Source organism: Taudactylus pleione, unplaced genomic scaffold, assembly GCF_031769625.1.
Source record: "Taudactylus pleione unplaced genomic scaffold, aTauple2 ptg000711l, whole genome shotgun sequence".
Taxonomy (NCBI): domain Eukaryota; kingdom Metazoa; phylum Chordata; class Amphibia; order Anura; family Myobatrachidae; genus Taudactylus; species Taudactylus pleione.
Window position 1 is genome coordinate 11,437,030 of NW_028285113.1, and position 18,892 is coordinate 11,455,921.

General features: G+C 46.9%; 1 protein-coding gene across 5 annotated transcripts in view; it reads right to left on the reverse strand.

Moving 5' to 3' along the window:
- Positions 1-9,401: 9,401 nt before the first annotated feature.
- Positions 9,402-18,892, reverse strand: part of ALKBH8 (alkB homolog 8, tRNA methyltransferase) — a 55,979-nt gene continuing 46,488 nt past the window's right edge. For 4 of the 5 annotated variants that reach the window (XM_088456656.1, XM_088456658.1, XM_088456657.1 and 1 more), the window contains exons 11-12: positions 14,699-14,848; positions 9,402-10,234 (exon numbers count right to left, since the gene is read on the reverse strand). In XM_088456656.1, coding sequence (XP_088312782.1) covers positions 9,779-10,234; positions 14,699-14,848 — 606 coding nt within the window. In that variant the 3' untranslated portion in view covers positions 9,402-9,778. The remainder of the gene's footprint in view (positions 10,235-14,698; positions 14,849-18,892) is intronic. The other variant, XM_088456659.1, reaches the window with a different exon arrangement.

Here is an 18,892-nt window from a genome sequence, read left to right on the forward strand (position 1 = left end):
TCTCAATCAACAGCAGTGGAGATGCTGGCATGTAACCGGGACAAAGCAATCATCCGGCCCCGGCTGCATTGTAAGCACTAAGCAGCACACACTGGCATCAAGGGGCTCGCAGCTGCCAGCCAATCCCGGGGCTCGCGGCCGCCAGCCAATCATGGGGCTCGCGGCCGCCGGCCAATGGCAGCTTCTCATTGGCTCACACTACTGCACCAGCAATGAGGACCCTATGCTCCTGGCAGCTCCATTCCAGCAGCGCAGGTAAGAGGGAAGTAGAGAGAGGGACAGAGAGAGGGAGGCAGGCAGTTAGTATTGTAGGGGGTGAAAGAGAGGGAATCAGTGAGAAGGGCAGGGTGTGAGAGAGGGGAGCAGGCAGGGAGAAGTGTGGGGGTGGGGGGGGGGTAAGACGTACAGTGGGGTTATATGGAAGCAGGGGCCAATCTCCATACACCCACCTCTAAATTCCCACTTCGAGCACTGGGCCTGATTCAGAGCCGGACGCTCTGACCAGAGCGCTCGCTTTGAATCAGGACCCTCCTACCTAAACTTGGAGCGGCCTCTTGGACGCTCGCATAGCTGTGGGTTACCACCCACAGCTTATACGAGTGTCCATGATGATGGTCGCAATGGTCAAGACCATCGCGACCATCGGGCTTGCGACGAGACCCTGCGGTAGGGTCTCAGTGACCGCAAGCCCTGGAGTGATTTTGGCTCTATCAGAGCCAAAATCACTCCACTGACATCACTAGTGATGTCAGTGGGGCCGGACCCAAACGGTAGGCGTTCCCATGGGAACGCCTCCATCTGGCAGCCACGCCCCGGCACGCCCACCAAAGGGGGCGTGCTGTCAATCAACATCGACAGCACGCCCCCTTTGGTGCAAGACCTGGAGCAATGGCTTCCCCGTCGCTCCCCGGGTCTTGCGCATGCGCACGACGGAGCTCCCTCCGTCGTACGCATGCGCACTAGGGCACCATCAACCCGCTTGCGAGCGCTCAGCGCTCGCGAGTGGGTCTGAATCAGGCCCACTGTTCCATGCTATAATGAGAAACCTAATACAATAGTATTGAGCACTAATTACAGGTGGCTGATACAGGCTTTTCATTGTTATGTTAAAAGTAGATGCACAGCATTAATATAATTCCTTATTTATAAGCATTGCTGTACATGGGGGAGATCATATTATAAACAAATGACATACAGTCACATGAAAACAAGGTAAGAGAATATAAACGGGATTATCCATACTTCCCAACCTTTATGAACTCCCATTTGTAGTGCAACATTTGTCTCTAGGAAGCGCCTGGACCGCCCACTTCACGGGGAAATTGGGAGGCAACCTGGAGGCTGTACCACTCTCCGGGAGAACACCCCAGATTTCGGGAGTGTCCCGTACGTTCCGGAAGAGTAGGTAACAGGGCCGGTGCAAGGTTTCCGGGCACCCTAGGCAACATTTCACCAACCGCCCCTGCTCCCTACAATTCATAATATGCCATGCATAAGTCTCCCCAGTTATTTATCATGCCACACAGCAGTGTCCCAAACTCATAATATACCATATAGGATAATACACACAGCAGAGCACCAAAATCATAATGTACCTCATAACACTGCTGCAAATTCATAATATGCCACAGAGCTGTGCCACAGATTCATTATATGTCACTCAGCCATGAATTATGCCATTCCTTTTTTTTTTCTTTGTGGGCTCAGTGATGCCCTCCAATGGCTGGCGCCGTTAGGCGTCTGCCTAAGGTTGCCTAATGGCAGCACCGGCCCTGGTAGGTAAGAACGCCTTGGTGTAACATTCTCAGCTGTGTGTCTCACCCAGTTTCATTGTACCATCTCTTTCCCTATATCTCCTCAGCCCCTCACAGGTGATGTTTTGTCCTTAGCATTTAGGCTCTCTCTCTTCTGGTTATTCCTGCTACATTCACACGCAGTGGAGTCTTAGGGCCTGATTCAGAGCCGGACGCTATTTGCGCTCGCTCGGTCAGAAAAAGGGGCTGGCTATTTAAATTGAGCGCTCGCTCTTTGCGGTCTGTTGACGCCTCTATGTCTGAGCAAGCGAACGAAACATGCGCTCGCTATTTTGTAAAGACGCCCTCTGGCCGCTCGCATCCTACGTCATCTCTGCTATTTATTTGATTAATCGAGTACATCGAAAGGCATCTGAACTGCTCGCAGTACTTGTGGTTGGATTTTCCTACCGCAATCATGCGAACAGTTCAGGCTAAGAGACAACCAAGTGACGTGGTCGATGACGCTGCTTTGTTAATTATGCACACCCTTAAAACGCCCGTTTTGACCGTTTGGCACACCTGCGTTCGGATCACCACTCCCCGTTTTCAAGCACCTTCCCCTGTTACCACCCACAAACGCCTCATCCTGTCACTCAAATTAGCAGGCACTCGCTATTTGGCGAGCGCTCGATTTCCGATCGCACTGACTGGTTGGCGCATGCGCAGTTGTGCAAACATCGCTCAGAGCGAACGAGCGGCCGCTTACGAGCGGCTCTGACTCAGGCCCTTAGTGCTGTGACAGTGCACACTGGTTTGGCTGATATGCCGTGGTAGCATCTAGAAGTAATCAAAAAAACAAAATACACAAAATGGGATCTTGTTTACATAATTCTGGGGTGTAATAAGATGCTGGCTGTAGTTAGTGTGATGTATCCAGGGAGGATGCACGTCTTGAAAGCATCCAGCATTCAGTCACATCCTTAAATATGAAGCTTAGCTGCAGCAATCAGACATGTAATGGGCTAAACAAATGCAATATTATGTACAATATGGCCATCACTGTTCCTCCCAGCTTACAGATGTATGGAGTACGAGTAGGGCTTTATTATGTAACTAAATATCTGACAGATCAATAAACCTGGTCACACATAATCTCTGACTATGACTCAAAGAGCAACATGAAGTAAAAGCACATTGCTTACCCAAAGTAATACAGACGGGATGGTGTCAATGAAAAGTTGATACTATATTAATAAAAATCAACTTACTGTTACTGGTTAGGTTCCCCCACCTTCCTAGAGGCTGGATTACCTTCACTGATTGTGAACCACATGCACTCATGTCCTGTTTTCCTTCATGATTTTGATTGGATACACCGGTAAGGCAACCGCTGGGAGAAGAGACAGAGGGCCTGATTCAGAGCCAGACGCTCTTTCAGAGCGCTCGCTCTGAATCAGTTCCCTCCCTCTCTTTTTTTAGAGCGGCCTCCTGGCCGCTGGAATAGCTGTCGGTGCATAGCTGTGGGTGACCACCCACAGCTATAGCGAGCGGCCAAAAAGATGGTCGCGATGGTCAAGACCATCGGGCTTGCGACGAGACCCTTGTGGTAGGGTCTCGTCTGTCGCAAGCCCTGGAGTGCTTTTGGCTCTATCAGAGCCAAAAGCACTACCATTGACATCACTTGTGATGTCAGTGGGGCCGGCCCCAGACGGTAGGCGTTCCCATGGGAACGCCTCCGTCTGGCCAGCCACACCCACCAAAGGGGGCGTGCTGTCACTCACCATCGACAGCACGCCCCCTTTGTAGCGAGACCCATAGCGACAGCTTGCCCGTCGCTATCCGGGTCTCGCGCATGCGCACGACAGAGCCGGGTCCGTCGTGCGCATGCGCACTGGCCCAGCATCGACCCGCTTGCGAGCACTCAGCGCTCGCGAGCGGGTCTGAATCAGGCCCAGAATTTGGAACTTCCTGTAGGGAGCATCTTGACATACTAATGGTGTCAGAGGAGCAAGGGTGGTGGGCACTGTCAGTTAGGGATAGCCATTAAAGCTTTCACCATCGATGGCAGACTACCGACTGAATGCCAGCGATGGTTTGAACCATTGATGAGGAAAGGGGACAGGGCAAAGGGGCAAAATGTGGGACTGAGCTATGTGCCGTAGATTCTACACTGGGTTGGGATGACAACATTGCATGTCCAATCAATGGTTGAGAACCATCGAACCTCTGCCATTGATAGCAAAACCATTGACCATCGGTGGCAAGCCATTGATGGTTGCTAACCATAGATGGTTGATGGCCATTCCTGCTGTTATTTGGTCCAACTGCGACAAGGATGAGTTTGTAACAGGAGTCTATCGCTGTGTCATCGATTGTCCGGCATTGTGACACTGTATGTCCATGTCAGTCACTATCATTGTGATTCTGTGTGTCTTAATTATATTCAATGAAAACTGATGTATTATACAGTAAGTTATAATGTATCTTACCTCGCCAACTATTCTAAGCAAGTAACCTTGGAATTCAGTTACTAATACAAAATGTCAGGGAAGTGGGGAAGTCGTTGGTGAATATTAACATCATTATAATTCTCAGTAGAAGGCACGATTCTCTCTCTCTCTATATATACACAGTATGCATGTCCATTCAGATGCACTAGGTACAATTCCAGGACAAGAAAAAAAAGGAATTTTTTTCGCAAGTACACTTCGAAAGACCAGCAATAAGATACGAATAGTATATGATTATAGAAATACAGAGATTTATATTTGCAAATATATGTTTAAGCACCGAGCCGTGTCAAGGCGTCCCTGTACCAGTGTCCCTAACGCTACATGATAATAGTACCCACTTTGGGTCATATAATTGCATACTGTTGTGCCACATGATAATACCACATACATTAATATATCTACTGTAAATTGAAATCCAACTCACCTGGAGGTACTGTACCCCACAGTCCACCAAATAGCACTACAGGAACCATCACCCGATCCACATGTTGGTTCCATCCATGCCTCTCAGAACAGTAATATAAAATAATGGCAGCTCAGATCAACCTAATGGTCTTTCACAGGTGCATGAAAGGGAGGGTTTTAAATTGGACAGTTCCAGGAGACTCTGCATGCTTAGGACACGATCTGACATGTCACCAGCATGACAATTCCACACCCACTTTGTCAGTTTCAAAGACATAGAGGACCTAATTCAGTCTTGGACAGAAATGACAGCCATCTCCTCTTCTAGTGTGCATGTGCAAGGGAAGGGTGCCGGGATGAAAGTTGAAGGGGGCACGTAGACAAGGCCAAAGTACAGCAAGGGTGCGTAGATGTGGATTACGGCCAAGGTGGCCAGCATCTACTGTATGTAGGGATGGACATTGGAAGCCGATGGTTAGCAACCATCTATGTTCCAGATATGATGGAAGTACTCCATCGAATAGCAGGAATTCGATGGCTGGCAGCCATCTGATGTAGCTTTCCGATGCCCATCCGATGACTGTTTTTTTTCAGCTGCGGACACCCAGAAATGGTGTCTGCAGCTCCGCTAAATCATACCTCACAACTGTCCTGCAGTGGGAGCATAGATACTTTGCGCAAATTCAGTACAGGGGGAGGCTGGGGGCAGCCCAGCATCTCGGAGAGTGCTGGACACGCCCCCCACAGTAATGTGAAAGGGGATGTTGTGTGGCTCCACCAACTTTTAAGGCACAAGTATATCTATCACGATGATTGCGATGTGATGGCTAGTTGCCATGGGAAGCAATCGGGAAGCCGACTGCCTAAATACCGGCAGCCGGCTTCTCGACTGTCTTATCCCGGCAAGGGTGAAATGCCGGGCGTCTAGATGTAGACGCCCGCATTTCCCCGACGCCGGGAGACCGGCATCACGATCGTAGTGATGCCGGGCGCCGCAAGCGGACAGCCGCGCAGGGGGGGGGGGGGTTTAGGGCTCCCGTTGGGGACTTAGGGTTAGGCACCCCCCCGGGAGGGTTAGGCTAGGGGGAGGGAGGGTTAGGCACCCCCCCGGGGGACTTAGGTTTAGGCAGCGGGGTGGTTAGGATTAGGCACTTAGAGGGGGGGATTAGGCACTTGGGGGGGAAGTTAGGGTTAGGCACCCCTAAGGAGGGTGAGGGGAGTTAGGTTAGTGGATACTTACCTATCCACGATCGGGATTTCCAGCGCTGTCCGGCTTCCGCTGCTTTGCACTCTGCTCCTGTCGGGCTGCCGCTGACGGGTATCGAACCGCCGGCCGCATTTCATACCCATTCCATTGCCATCGCATCGCTGGATTTGGTGACAGAAGCCCGGCGATCATTCAATCCCGGACTTTCGAATGTCCATTCCTACATCTGTGTGTAGGGACCTGACTTGCATGTGCGCAAACCCTGGTGAACCTGTGCTGATGGCTGCATCGGATTGGTCAAAAGCTTCTAAAACACACCCATTTATGCATATGCAGTTAAAATGCTGTAACTGTGACTTAAAAGCAAGATTACAGTGTACAGAACACCTTTTTTATTATAAAGTATGTCCCCTGCTGTGTGGGAAGGCTGCCCATATGTTTATTAGTGTTGATTTACAAAAAATCAATGTGGTACTCCTGTCATATTCCTAGTACTGTACATCTGATGCTGTTATTTGCACATTTGCTGGAGTTGGTTGCATCTGGCATACGCAGCAAAAGCAACAATAAAGATTTTTCTGGACGTTTTGTTGCGATTACATTTGCAACCAACTCCAGAATGTTGGAGATACAGGCTAAATAGATCATTATTTACAGTAGCTCATTGTCAATTATGACATCATGTACTCCCATCTATCCTTCTCTTCACAAAAGTCATTATTCATTACATAAAAAAACACACACTAGACGGGAGCTGAGCGGTGGAGATCTGATGATGACCTGACTTCCTACATCCAACAGTAATTCCTGCGCCCTGCGGCACCCTCAAAGCTTGGAATTTCCAGCAGCGATAACCAGAAATGAAGTGTCAATTCTGTCACACAAGTCTCTCATGAAATGAGTAAAAGAAAATGATGACCAGGGTGAGCAGCTAATGATGTGATAACAGTCTATGCACAGAGGGCCTAATTCAGACCCGCTCGAGAGCGCTCGCAAGCGGGTCGATGTTGGCCAAGTGCGCATGCGCACGACGGAGGCGGCTCCGTCGTGCGCATGCGCGAGACCCGAATAACGACAGCCAAGCCGTTGCTATGGGTCTCGCACCAAAGGGGGCGTGCTGTCGATGGTGAGTGCCAGCACGCCCTTTGGTGGGCGTGCCGGGGGGGTGGCCGCCCAGACGGAGGCGTTCCCACGGGAACGCCTACCGTCTGGGACCGGCCCCACTGACAAAAGCACTCCAGGGCTTGCGGCAATGAGACCCTACCGCAAGGGTCTCGTCGCAAGCCCGATAGTCGCGATGGTCTTGACCATCGCGACCATCTTCCTGGCCGCTTGCTATAGCTGTGGGAGGTCACCCACAGATATACGAGCGGCCAGGAGGCCGCTCCAAAAAGAGGGACGGCCCTGATTCAGAGCGAGCGCTCTGTCAGAGCGTCCGGCTCTGAATCAGGGCCAGAGAGCGGACTGCAGTGCCCCAGACGCTGCCAGGACCAAGAAGTGATTTGGGAATCAACACAGTCCAGATAAGGTACATAATAGGGGCATTTAGCTTTGTCTAATCCCTTCCCGTATTAATTGATCTCCGTCAATCCGTTGCCCATTCATATGAAAGTGCACAACGACAATACATACATTTTGGAATTTGCCTAGAACAGGGGGATGTACAGTGTACACTAGCCATAGTGTGACCGGGCTTTGAGCAAACTCAGAAGCTCATTTAAAAATGGAGTAATTGTTTGTACTGTCATTTTGGGTTTATTACTAGTTGTGTTTAGCATATGAAGGAGCATTATGCTAATAAGTTTAAAAATATTATGAGGGGCATTTAATATGTGTGCACCTGAGTCTGTATACAACAGGACTTGGAATGAAAAAGCTGCGGCCGCTGTAGCAATTCGTATACAGATTCATAGACTCAGTGGCACACAGATATACAAGTGTCGCATATCAAATTAATCAGCACAGTCTGCTGGTGCATCTTAGTCACATCCCATAGTGACTTAGGGTCGTACTCATTCGTTTCACCTCCGGAAAACTTTTGCCTGCCTGACTTTTTGCCGTCATCGCGTGTTTTGGGCGCGGAAACTTATCGTGCACGTCCCCGCTATTCGCCATATTCAATTACAAACCACGTGAAAACGGCAAGCGGCGAATTCAGTACAGGCGGAAAGTGCTGTCAGAATTGGGGAAATCAGCCTGAACCCCCCAAAAACATACACTAACATTGGGGACCAATGTAGATGTGTCCGAATAGCCCTAATAAGACTGTTTGGGGTACTTAAGTTGTTTCAATAGTGTCTTTGCATAAGCAGTGAAGAATGGCATTAAGCTGTTTTTTTTTGTGAAAATAAGTAGCCCTGGCAAATTTGGGGTACTTGAAAATGGGTGCTAGCATATTTTTAGGTCTCTAAAGTGAAGTTTTAAAAAACTTGAAAAACGCACCTGCTGCATGCACCTGCAATCTTAAAAACACCTGGCCCCTCCTTACAGCACCCCAAGAAGTCTACTTCGCTAGTTTTTATGCATGACCCCCACTTTGTGCTTTTTCGCAACCAAAATGTAAGTACTTTTTTGGGGTGTTCTCAAATTTCCCCCCCGGGATTTTTTGACACAGCTGTCCTTTGGGGGGCTGTCCCAAGGGTTCTGAGTGGTTTCCCCACCTTTGCACCCCAAAACAAAAAAGCTGCACTTATTATCTCCTGCTATTCAGAGGGAAATCTATTTCGCCTATTACATTGCAGTGACTTTCCACGTAGGTGAAAACCGGCTGGAATTGAAGTTCGGACCACGCGAAAAGCACTGATCCGCGATACTTTTCTGCGGAAAACGGCTTTTCCCTTCTAATTGAATACGGCCCTTAGACGTATTTTCGGCAAAAAAGACGCATAAAATATGCCCGACGTTTGCAGTCTCATGGGACTTAGTGCGCCAAGAGGGGCTTTTTAGCGTGACTGCAGCAAAGATGTGTAAGGACACATCTGTATGATCTGGATTGGCAGATGGGGGCTTTTTAACATGAATTTCACCAATACCCTGAGGTATCATTGATGGCGGCCAATCGGCTTATCCAACCGGCTGTTCCAGCCCAATCGGGGAATCGGTGAAACAGCCGCCTGATGTATGGGGCCCTTAATGGAGATGCTGATTGTACAGACCAGTCTGTTTTAGAATGCAGTGTTGTTTGGCAGTGACCTATTCCTGGTTGTCAGTAATGGGGCATATAAGCGCTGACTCCATAGGGGCAATTCTCCCAAGCTACAAGGCCTGCAAGTTACAGGGAGAGGGAAGTCAGCTACAAATTACATTTCATTGCTGGAGTTCCCTTCAAGCCCCTTGCTCCATCTAGCTAAAGATACGTCAACCAGCAGAATTTAGGAAAAACAAACGTTAAGCATCATTCCTTAAAATGAAGGAGATCCCGATATTCTCTGTGCTAAAATAACACTAGAACAACACGGTTGGAAGTCAATTGTAACACAGCTTGTATCAAATGTAATAGGCTCAGATATTGACAGATTAAGGATAAAAAACAAACAAAAAAAAACTACAAACTTTTTAATTAGAACTATAAATAAAATTATAATGTACAGTATAATATTAACCAATAATATAAATGTTGACTATCCCAGCACGCCACATACAGAGTTACCTATAATGTTATTCTGGCATCAGGAAATGATTTTTAGTGTGATTATGCCATCTAGTGTGCACAAAGTAATACACTTTAAACAAGTGATTGCAACAAGATGATAAGTCCAAACCCCGTCAGGCATCTCTTTATTAAACCCTCAACATATTAAAATAAAATAGTTAATCAGTCAAACGTCCCCATAAAGCTTTGGCACAGGCTGTCTGGTGTGCTGGGACTGGTCATATTGCAACAGCTGGAGAGTGACTGCTTATCTACTTCAGAAGCTTCATAACTTTCCTAAAACCACACACCAATTTCCCTGATCGTGGAACGCGCTCTGCACTGTGACAGCGCTTAGTTTTCCGCACAGTGCTTCCAGCTCCCCTTCGCAGAACACATGGTAATATCGGTGATACACGGAGCGAGGCGCCAGCTGTTGTCTTTCCTCCGTGGGGGTTGAGGCATCAGACTTTCCAGCAGGACTTTTTGCTTTCAGATGCCAAGGAACCAGAAGGTCCTGAGAATGGAAGGCAGTTCTGTTAGTGTGAATCGGTAAATTATCCGTAGAGTCCGGAGTAACGGGAACGTCAGCAGGCGACGTCGGCTTCTTAGAATTGCTTTCCTTAAGATACTTTGACTTCTGCTTTTTGTACTCCTGTTCCATAGCCCAGACATAAATAAGAGCTTTCCCTCCAGTTTTAAGCAGACGGGTTAACTCTTGTATAGCTGCCAATCTTCTTTCCTATATAGGGAAAAATGGAACATTTTTGTAAGAGTCGTTTTGTCTTCAAATACATCAAAACATTTCAGTTAGTTAAAGGAAAATGTAGCGAAGATACAGATATTATTGTACTTTAATCATCATTTATACATTAAAGTACTCATGTACGAAGGAAAATATAATCTGATGATGACGATTGGCTGAATGCACCTTAATCCCTCCTATAACTGCTAATAATATAGTACTCTCAGTGCTGTGATGAATTCGCATTAATACATTGATATCAGGAAGTATATTTCCATATGATCTATTAAAGTGGAAGGAGACGGATGTGTGTAATGTTTTGGATTTAATAAAAAATCATCATTTTCCATTTGTGTTTTGTTCTAATTTCCTCTGAACTTTGGCCCTGATTCAGACCCACTCGCGAGCGGCTGTCCGCTCGCAAGTGGGTCGATGTTCTGCACTGAGCATGCTCACGACGGAGGGAGCTCCGTCGTGCGCATGCGCCAGACGCGACGAGCGAAGGAAAGTCCTTCGCTCGTTGTGTCTGATCAAAGGGGGCGTGCTGTCGATGTTGATTGACAGCACGCCCCCTTTGGTGGCCGTGCCGGGGGCGTGCCTCCCTGACGGGGGCGTTCCCACGGGAACGCCTCCCGTCAGAAGCCGGCCCACTGACATCACTAGTGATGTCAGTGGGAGTGATTTTGGCTCTGATAGAGCCAAAATCACTCCGGAGCTTGCGGTTGAAAACCTCAACCGCAGGCTCCGGCTCGCAGTTTCGATGGTCGCGATGGTCAAGACCATCGCGGCCATCAAACTGCACGCTCGTATAGGCTGTGGGTGGTGACCCACAGCTATACGAGCGTCCAGGAGGACGCTCCATTTTTATGGAGGGCGGCCCTCATTCAGAGCGTGCGCTCTGCTCAGAGCGTACGGCTCTGAATGAGGGCCGTTGCTAGTTATTAATACCACTGTTCAGTCATGTACTATATTGTGTACTGTATTTTAGCATTAACTACTAACACTAGGAAGGCGCATCTCCTAGTATACCAGGTGCATATGCTCCTGTTTTACTCTGGGAAGAGCAGTAGCATATGTACTCTAAGCTGGTTACATCTCGTCTATACGGACAGCTCAGCAAATGCCTTTTTCCAGGGGAGGGGGGAATTTTGCACTTGCGATTTAGATGGAAATAATGTCAAACAGCATGAGCTCCTATATCTGCAGAAAATGTAATCCTGTTGGAATGCCATTAGAACAACTGGAGACCCACAAGTTGCATTTGCAAACTGGCCTGGAATCTGTACGCAAGTCTGTCAGCGTACAGAGATGAAACCCTGACCATGCAGGAGCTTTAATGTACATCCTATGCAGTCTGACCAGTGGTCAACAGGTATATGGGGCATTTAAATTAAGACATCCCGTCGGTGTTCTTTGTAGTGTCACATATTTAGGTACTGATCATCAGGGCCGTAACTAGGGTGGTGCGGCCAGTGCCATGGCACAGGGCACCGCAGGGCAGGGGGCGCTGTTTGGGCCTGTCAATTTTCCTCTTTATTATCATTCTTCCCTGGCCCTTCCCCATGAGGCCATGGCCCTTTTTCGGGTGCACTATCACTGTCCCTATTTAGAAAATGGAGGAGGGGGGGGGCGCGCCAATGCTCTCTCTGACCCAGGGCACCAAAAAGTCTAGTTACGGCTCTGCTGATGATATACAGTACAAAGGGTGTAGTCAAGATTTGTGGTGCAGGGGCACAAACAGAGCCAGTGACAATCAGGAAGCCAAGACAATCAGGCTGTCTGATAAGGAGTGGAAATGTGCGTTAAACAAAAGGGGCCAAATAGTGGCGTGACCTGGAGTAAGAAGCATTTTACTTCTTTCTCCTAAGCATTTTGCATTCTTAGGAGAAAGAAGCATTTTGCCAGCTCTCCTGCATATATCCTTTAATTATCCTGTTTTTTTCTGGTTGTTTCTCCCCCAAACTGGACATTTCAGCGTGTTACCTTCTCCAGACTAACTGGGCTCCCAGGTGGAAGTTTGCAAACAGTGTTTCCCAGTTTATTTCAGCAGCCAGGTCCTCTCTCACTGGGGCCAGTTTTTCCTGTCTCCAGCTCCCTGGGCTGACTCCTGTTATTATACTTACCTGTGGACTCTATCCTGGTGCCTGACTGTGTCCTGCGGGATCCGGTGTGTGTTTCCTGCCAGCTCTTGTCTGTATCGGTTGGGGAGTATTGGAAGCGGACGTCAGCCATCTTGTCTTCTTGGGTGGTGGCTGCGAGTCTCCCTCTGCACCAACATCTCTGCTGCTGCGGCTGATCTGCCCTGTTGTTCCCGACTTCAGCGGTCATCTGAGGATTTTTCCTGGGATTTCTCCTTTACACCTGCTGTTTGATATGTACCTCTCCAGCTGTTGACCTCCTTGTGGCTGTGTGCTGGTAAGCTCTGGTGGTGTGCTAGCCGCCATCACCTTGCCACTGATTTCCCTCCTGGCTGCTGCTCAGGTTATCCTGTCTTGCTGAGACTACTACACCGATGGCTACGTACCTCAAAGATGGCTAGTTCTATGCAGCAAATTATCCAGGCTATTAATGCCTTTACTGTGAGGCTGCTTACCAAGTTTGAGGATGTCTCCTGCAACAGTGCAACATTTGGATATATCCTGTCCGAGGTCTGTGTTTACCTCTGATTCTGATGCTCTCTCGCCTTATGGATGTTTCAAATTTGATGAGGTTTTTACAGAGATCCGTTCTTCACTTCCAACAGACAAGTTAAAGTTCCGGGACTTATCCTTGCAGTACTTCATGACCCTTTTTATCTACTCTCCGCTGGCAGAAAGTTTACAGTATTTATTGCTTCCATGCTCCATAGTGTGTCCTTGGGGAGATGAGGACGGAACTATTTATATAATCCTACAAGAGGCTGAGGCCTGGCCAGATTAAGATTAATATTTTGAAACCTAATATTTTGCTCTAAGGGCCTGATTCAGAGCTGGATGCTCTGACCAGAGCGCTCACTCTGAATCAGGGCCGGCCTACCTAAAATTGGAGCGGCCTCTTGGATACGCCCCCGGCACACCCACCAAAGGGGGCGTGCTGTCAATTACCATTGACAGCACGCCCCCTTTGGTGCGAGACCCCGAGCGACGGCGTTGGGCACCATCGACCCGCTTGCGAGCGTTCAGCGCTCACGATCGGGTCTGAATGAGACCCTAAGGTCTTTAGATATTTTATTTTTGTTTATTATTATTTATCCAGTTGTTTGAATTACTTAATTACTCTGCTAATTTGTTTTTTATATATAGAAGTATAATGCTATGTATTTTATATGGAAGAAACACCATTCCTTTAAAATGTGGGAGAGCTGGGCAGAACCTATCTTAGGGTCATTAGTTTATTGCTCTCATCAGATATATGGGTTTCTGTTATCTTGTTTTTCTGGATTGAGGGGGGAGGGGGTTAGGTAGTTAGTGTATGGTAGTTAGGGTAGCTTAGTGTGTTTGGAGGGTATTTAGGGATCAAAGTATGCCTGAGTTGGGGTTAGGTTATACAGGGTGGGGGGTCCAGGGAAGGGGTTGTTTTAATAATTGTTTTTATTTTTTAGGGATATAGGTTTTATTTTGATATTTGGGTAGATCTGGATGTTTTATTATTTTGATCTTACTCGGTATTTTGATATGCAATTTTATGTTTAAGCTACTTGCGGCAGGTTGTATGTATCACTTTATTTTGAATACTGTATTTCTCTTACCTCCGGATTTATGTGCTCGAATGGCGTCTTCTGGTCCCTTTTGTTCTAAATATATATGATAAGGAGTATTCCATATATCCTGTTATTCTATACCATAATATACTATTATGTGCAATATTACACACTTGCTCATTGTATGCTAGATTTATTTTCCATATTTAATCCTGCTTAATTGCTGTATATTCTGTTTTTGTTTTGTGTGCATGTTAAAAAACTTCAATAAAGAATTATTGAATTAAAAAAAAAAAAAAAAAGGGGGCCAAATAGTGACATTAGGGAACAGACAAGAAGCAAAGGGGAACTTGCTGGGGTGGAAGACCAGAGACACCGGATTAGAAGACAGGAAAAGGAGGAACAACAAGAGACACTTAAGAGTAACAATGAAGAAATGAACAAGAGGACCTGACAGAGATGGAGATGGACAGACATGAAATAAGGGAGCATACAAGAGGGAGATAAATGGAGCCAAGGACTGAATACTGAAGGGGGATAATATAGTCCATTATAGTAGCAATATATGTTAATTGATCAATGGTGTTAATTAATTATAAGGCATGGCACGGCAAACAGAATATGATGAGGCAAGTTTTTCTGTTGCCTACACATAGTGGAGGAAGCCATTTTGTAGACTTAACAAATATTCATGAAGAGACTGACTATCAGCCTTTCTGCTTTATGTCTTAGTAATGTCACTAGTTCCAAGTGAAACTGGCAGGATGGCTTATCCTACTTACCTCTGTGGCAAAATGGTGGATCACTGCTATGGAAATACAGGCATCAAATGAGCCGCTTCTAAAAGGTAATGACATAGCATCACATATTGATGCCTCAAATTTCTTCTCTCCACAAATGTCCACAAGGTTTCTACTGCGGTCACAACCAATCTGTGAAAGGAAAATAATATAAACATCAGAAAGAGCAGGAAGTGCACTACTGACATCACTAGTGATGTCAGAAGGGCCGCCCACAGATGCCAGGCGTTCCTAAGGGAACGCCTGCGTTTGTGCAGCCACCCCCTCTCCCCGCCTACAAAACAGGGCGAGCTGTCACTCACCATCGACAGCCACCCCATCATGTAGTGAGACCCGTAGCGACGGAGCTGCCTTCGCTGGACGGGTCTCGCGCATGCGCACGCCGGAGGCGGCGCATGCGCAGTGGGGGACCATCGACCCGATTGCGAGCGCTGTGCGCTTGCGAGCGGGTCTGAATCAGGCCCTCAATGCTAAATTCACCATTTCTGTATGATCTTTCCCTGAGGCCGATAGTTCAAAAGTCATTGTAGTGGTGTAAAGAAAAAATGGCTACTGCCACCACAGCTTCAGAAGACTCATGTAAGGTAACCGTAACAGTTAAATTAGGTTTAAATTGGATTTGTTGCACATCAGAGGCAGACATTTTATGGTATGGACCATTGTTCGTGAGAATGGGCACCAGTGACATCACTGACAATGTAGGCTACCATTCACTATGAGCTCGTGGCACAGGGCAAATTAATATTATTCTAGTCTACAAAATGGCTGCTTTATTTGTGTGCAGGTGGCACGTTAAAGGCATCATTAGCTGCATCAATCCTTGTGGTTTTATGAAAGAATAAAAGTGTCCACATTTATAATTTTAGTGTAGTCTATGTGTATGTTCTTGAAAGAATGCCTCTAAATAACTAATTAAGTAAATAACCACAATACCCACTAGAACCTGCCTGTTCCTGTGGCAATGCTTGTTCTTCCACTGCTTAGATTTTCTGTGACCAATTGTTTAAACCAAGACTTTTATCCACACTTCCCACCTAAACTCTACTGAGCTGAGCACCATGTTGCCAGCTGCTGAGCAGTTCCAATTCCCAATAAGTGGTCAAGTCAGAAAACCCAACAAAGAGGTGCTGCAGCAGCTGCATAGTGCTCAAGAAGTATGATCAGTTCCAGGTGACAGTCAAGGAGATGAGAGTGGCAGAAGTACCCTTCCTACAACTGGAGATACCATGTTACTGTGCTGCTGGTCACGTGGAACCTATGGTAGCAAGCTAGTGACAACAAGCTGAAAACTATCGGGGCCCAAAAATATTTGGAAGAGCAGTACCTTGTACTAAGGTAACTTGACCTTAGTACAAGGTACCTTAGTACCTTGTATAAAGCAGGCTACATATCTGTGCCTTAGACCTAGAAGACTGATGGTTGGGAAAGACAAATTGTATAAAATTCCAAACGTGGAAAAGAGTAAAGGGTTCGGTGACCAGGACTCGCTGAACTAAGGTACTGGGATCAACAACAAGGAATTACAGCATGCCAACCCAGGGTCAAGGGCACAACCCATGCCAGATCATGGATCTAGCTGCCGGTGCCTCCTGTCTAAAGGCAAGGAAACACCTGAGCTTAACGTCCACTTTTCCTGTCCATAGGACATACTGTAGGGGGATGGAGCTCAAGCTGGTGAGAACTGAAGCCAGATTTATACCCCTTTCAGACATACTGAGATTCCCTGGATTTTGGCCTGCCTCGGCCAAAATTCCCGGGTCTCATGTCTGTGTGAAAGGTACCTACCCGGGAACACGTTCCCGGGTAGCCGCCCCTGCAATCGACCAGGGTTTTTCCCGGGACTCAAGTCCCGGGAAATTACCCTGCTTCTGTCTGAATGGTGCTACCCGGGAATTTACTACTCCCGGGCAGCACCAAGCAGCTTTTGCATGTAGCTGACAGCGCAGAGCGTCCTATAGAACGCTCAGCACTGCTGCTTTGTTTGAGCTGACAGCGCAGAGCGTCCTCGCTCAGCGCTGCTGCTCACCACCCTCAGCACCGGCCGTCTGTGCCACAGCGGGCCACCCGCACTCCCGCTGGACTACCAGGGAATTAAAATAAATGTTAAAAAAATTATAATAATAAAAAAAAAAAACTGCATTACGATTGGCCGGCTTTTGGCTGCTGAATGATGACATCATCATCATCAGCCAAAGAGGGGATAGACTAGGAGGAGCAGACGGCAGAGAAGAGACAGGTAAGCAGAAAAACCCTGCTCTTGTCTGAAAGGGGTCTACCTGGGAATTTCCCGGGTAGACACTGTAGTGTGAAAGGGGGGTCTCAACCAAATACCCGGGAATTTGCAAAGGAGAAATTCCCGGGTCTGAGCAGGAAATTTCCCGGGTTGTATGTCTGAAAGGGGTATTAGTAGTAATGTCATTTCACTGTTTGTATCCATTGTGTAGGTCTTTTGTGAATGACATGACTAGTCTGATTTATTATATTTTGTCGAATAAACCACAATAATATACCACTGTTTTATTTTTCCACGGAATACATGGCAGAGAATCTTCCTTCCTGAATCAGCATACCTGGGGTATCTGTTCCATTAGCCTCGCATAAGGATTCAGCAGCTGGGGGGGATGGGGGTCTATTAGGCCATGACAATCTTATGATACCATGTCCCTGGGGGTCAAAAAATGTGTTTTCCTACAGTACAATATTATATTCATGGACCTGGATAGGAATCCTTCACGTTTGCTTACTAGAAGGAAGACAGAAATAATTAAGACAGGGCTGATCACTGAGCAAAACGCTCATGTGGAAAATGTCCCTGTAACGCGAAGCAAGTAGGAAAAGAAAAATGACCTTGAGGGTGATCTTAACACACCAAGAAATGTTAATGAATTGTAAACTAATTGAAAGGAACAAAACATATTAGATTGTAATTTGCATCTAAATTGCATGAAATACATTTTGCTCAGACTCGTTCTCTGTCCTTCCCTCCATCCAAATACAGATGGGAAGATGATGAAGCAGGGGGTGGTGAGTTATGGGCCTCAATTACAGTTTATGGGAGGTGTTAATTACGGGTTAGTGGCGCTCAGCTCTGTGTCACTCATGAGCTAATGCGGCTCCCTCGTCAGTGTTATTTTTTCATGAACAGAATACTGCACTGGCCGCAGGCAACAGGATCATAGAGAAATATGTATGTATCTAACTAATCTAATGATAATATACAGATGTGTCCTGCTACATCTTTGCGCCATAGGCCATGTAGAACACCCTGCTAGTCGCGCTGTGCCGTGGCGCATTGAGTCACAGCGTAATGTACTGAAGCGCTGGAAAAGGCGGAGAATGTTTTTATCCGCCAGGTGTTGCTTTTCCTAGCGCATGCGTAAAAAAAAAAGACAATGCAATGGCTGTAGTACCACCTGCTGATTGGCTGACTGAACCTGTCATTCGGTACCCTATAGTTGTCATGGATCGAGACCCTGTAATTGAGTGTGTAATAAAGGATTAAATCATTCGGTGTGCAAATCCTAAGTACATTTTTGAAAAACTATTTATAAATGTGTCAGTGCCAATAAGTGCGACTTGTGCTGTGTACATTGTTCTGCAGTGATGTGCGGCACTCACACAGTGATAACATGCCTTAGCAATGAACAGTTGGGTTTGAAGGGCACTGTATAAAACCATAACTCAACTACAAGTCTCAGCCCAGAAAGAGGTATCCTTAAATTACAAACTGACTGTGCGTTTTATGCAGCACAACTTGAGTCAAAGTCGGCAGTACTGTGCCACTAGGAGTTTGTAAAACATGTCGCTAATCGGTACAAGTCAGTATGTGCCAATCACTGCAGCACTGTAGAAAGTGGTGTGCAGCGTTTACACAGTGATGGCATGTCTTAGAAATTAGTAGTGGGATCTGAGCAGCGGTGTATAAAACCAACATTGAACTACAAGTCTCATCCCAGAAAGAGGTATCTTTGATTCACAAACTGACTGTGCATTTTATGCAATGCTGGCACTGCTGTGCCACTAGAAGTTTATACAACATGTCGCTAAAAAGGTACACATCATTAAGTACCGGTCACTGCGGCACTGTAGAAAGTGGTGTGTAGCGCTCACAGAGTGATGGCATGTCTTAGAAATTAGTAGTGGGATCTGAGCAGAGGTGTATAAAACAATTATTGA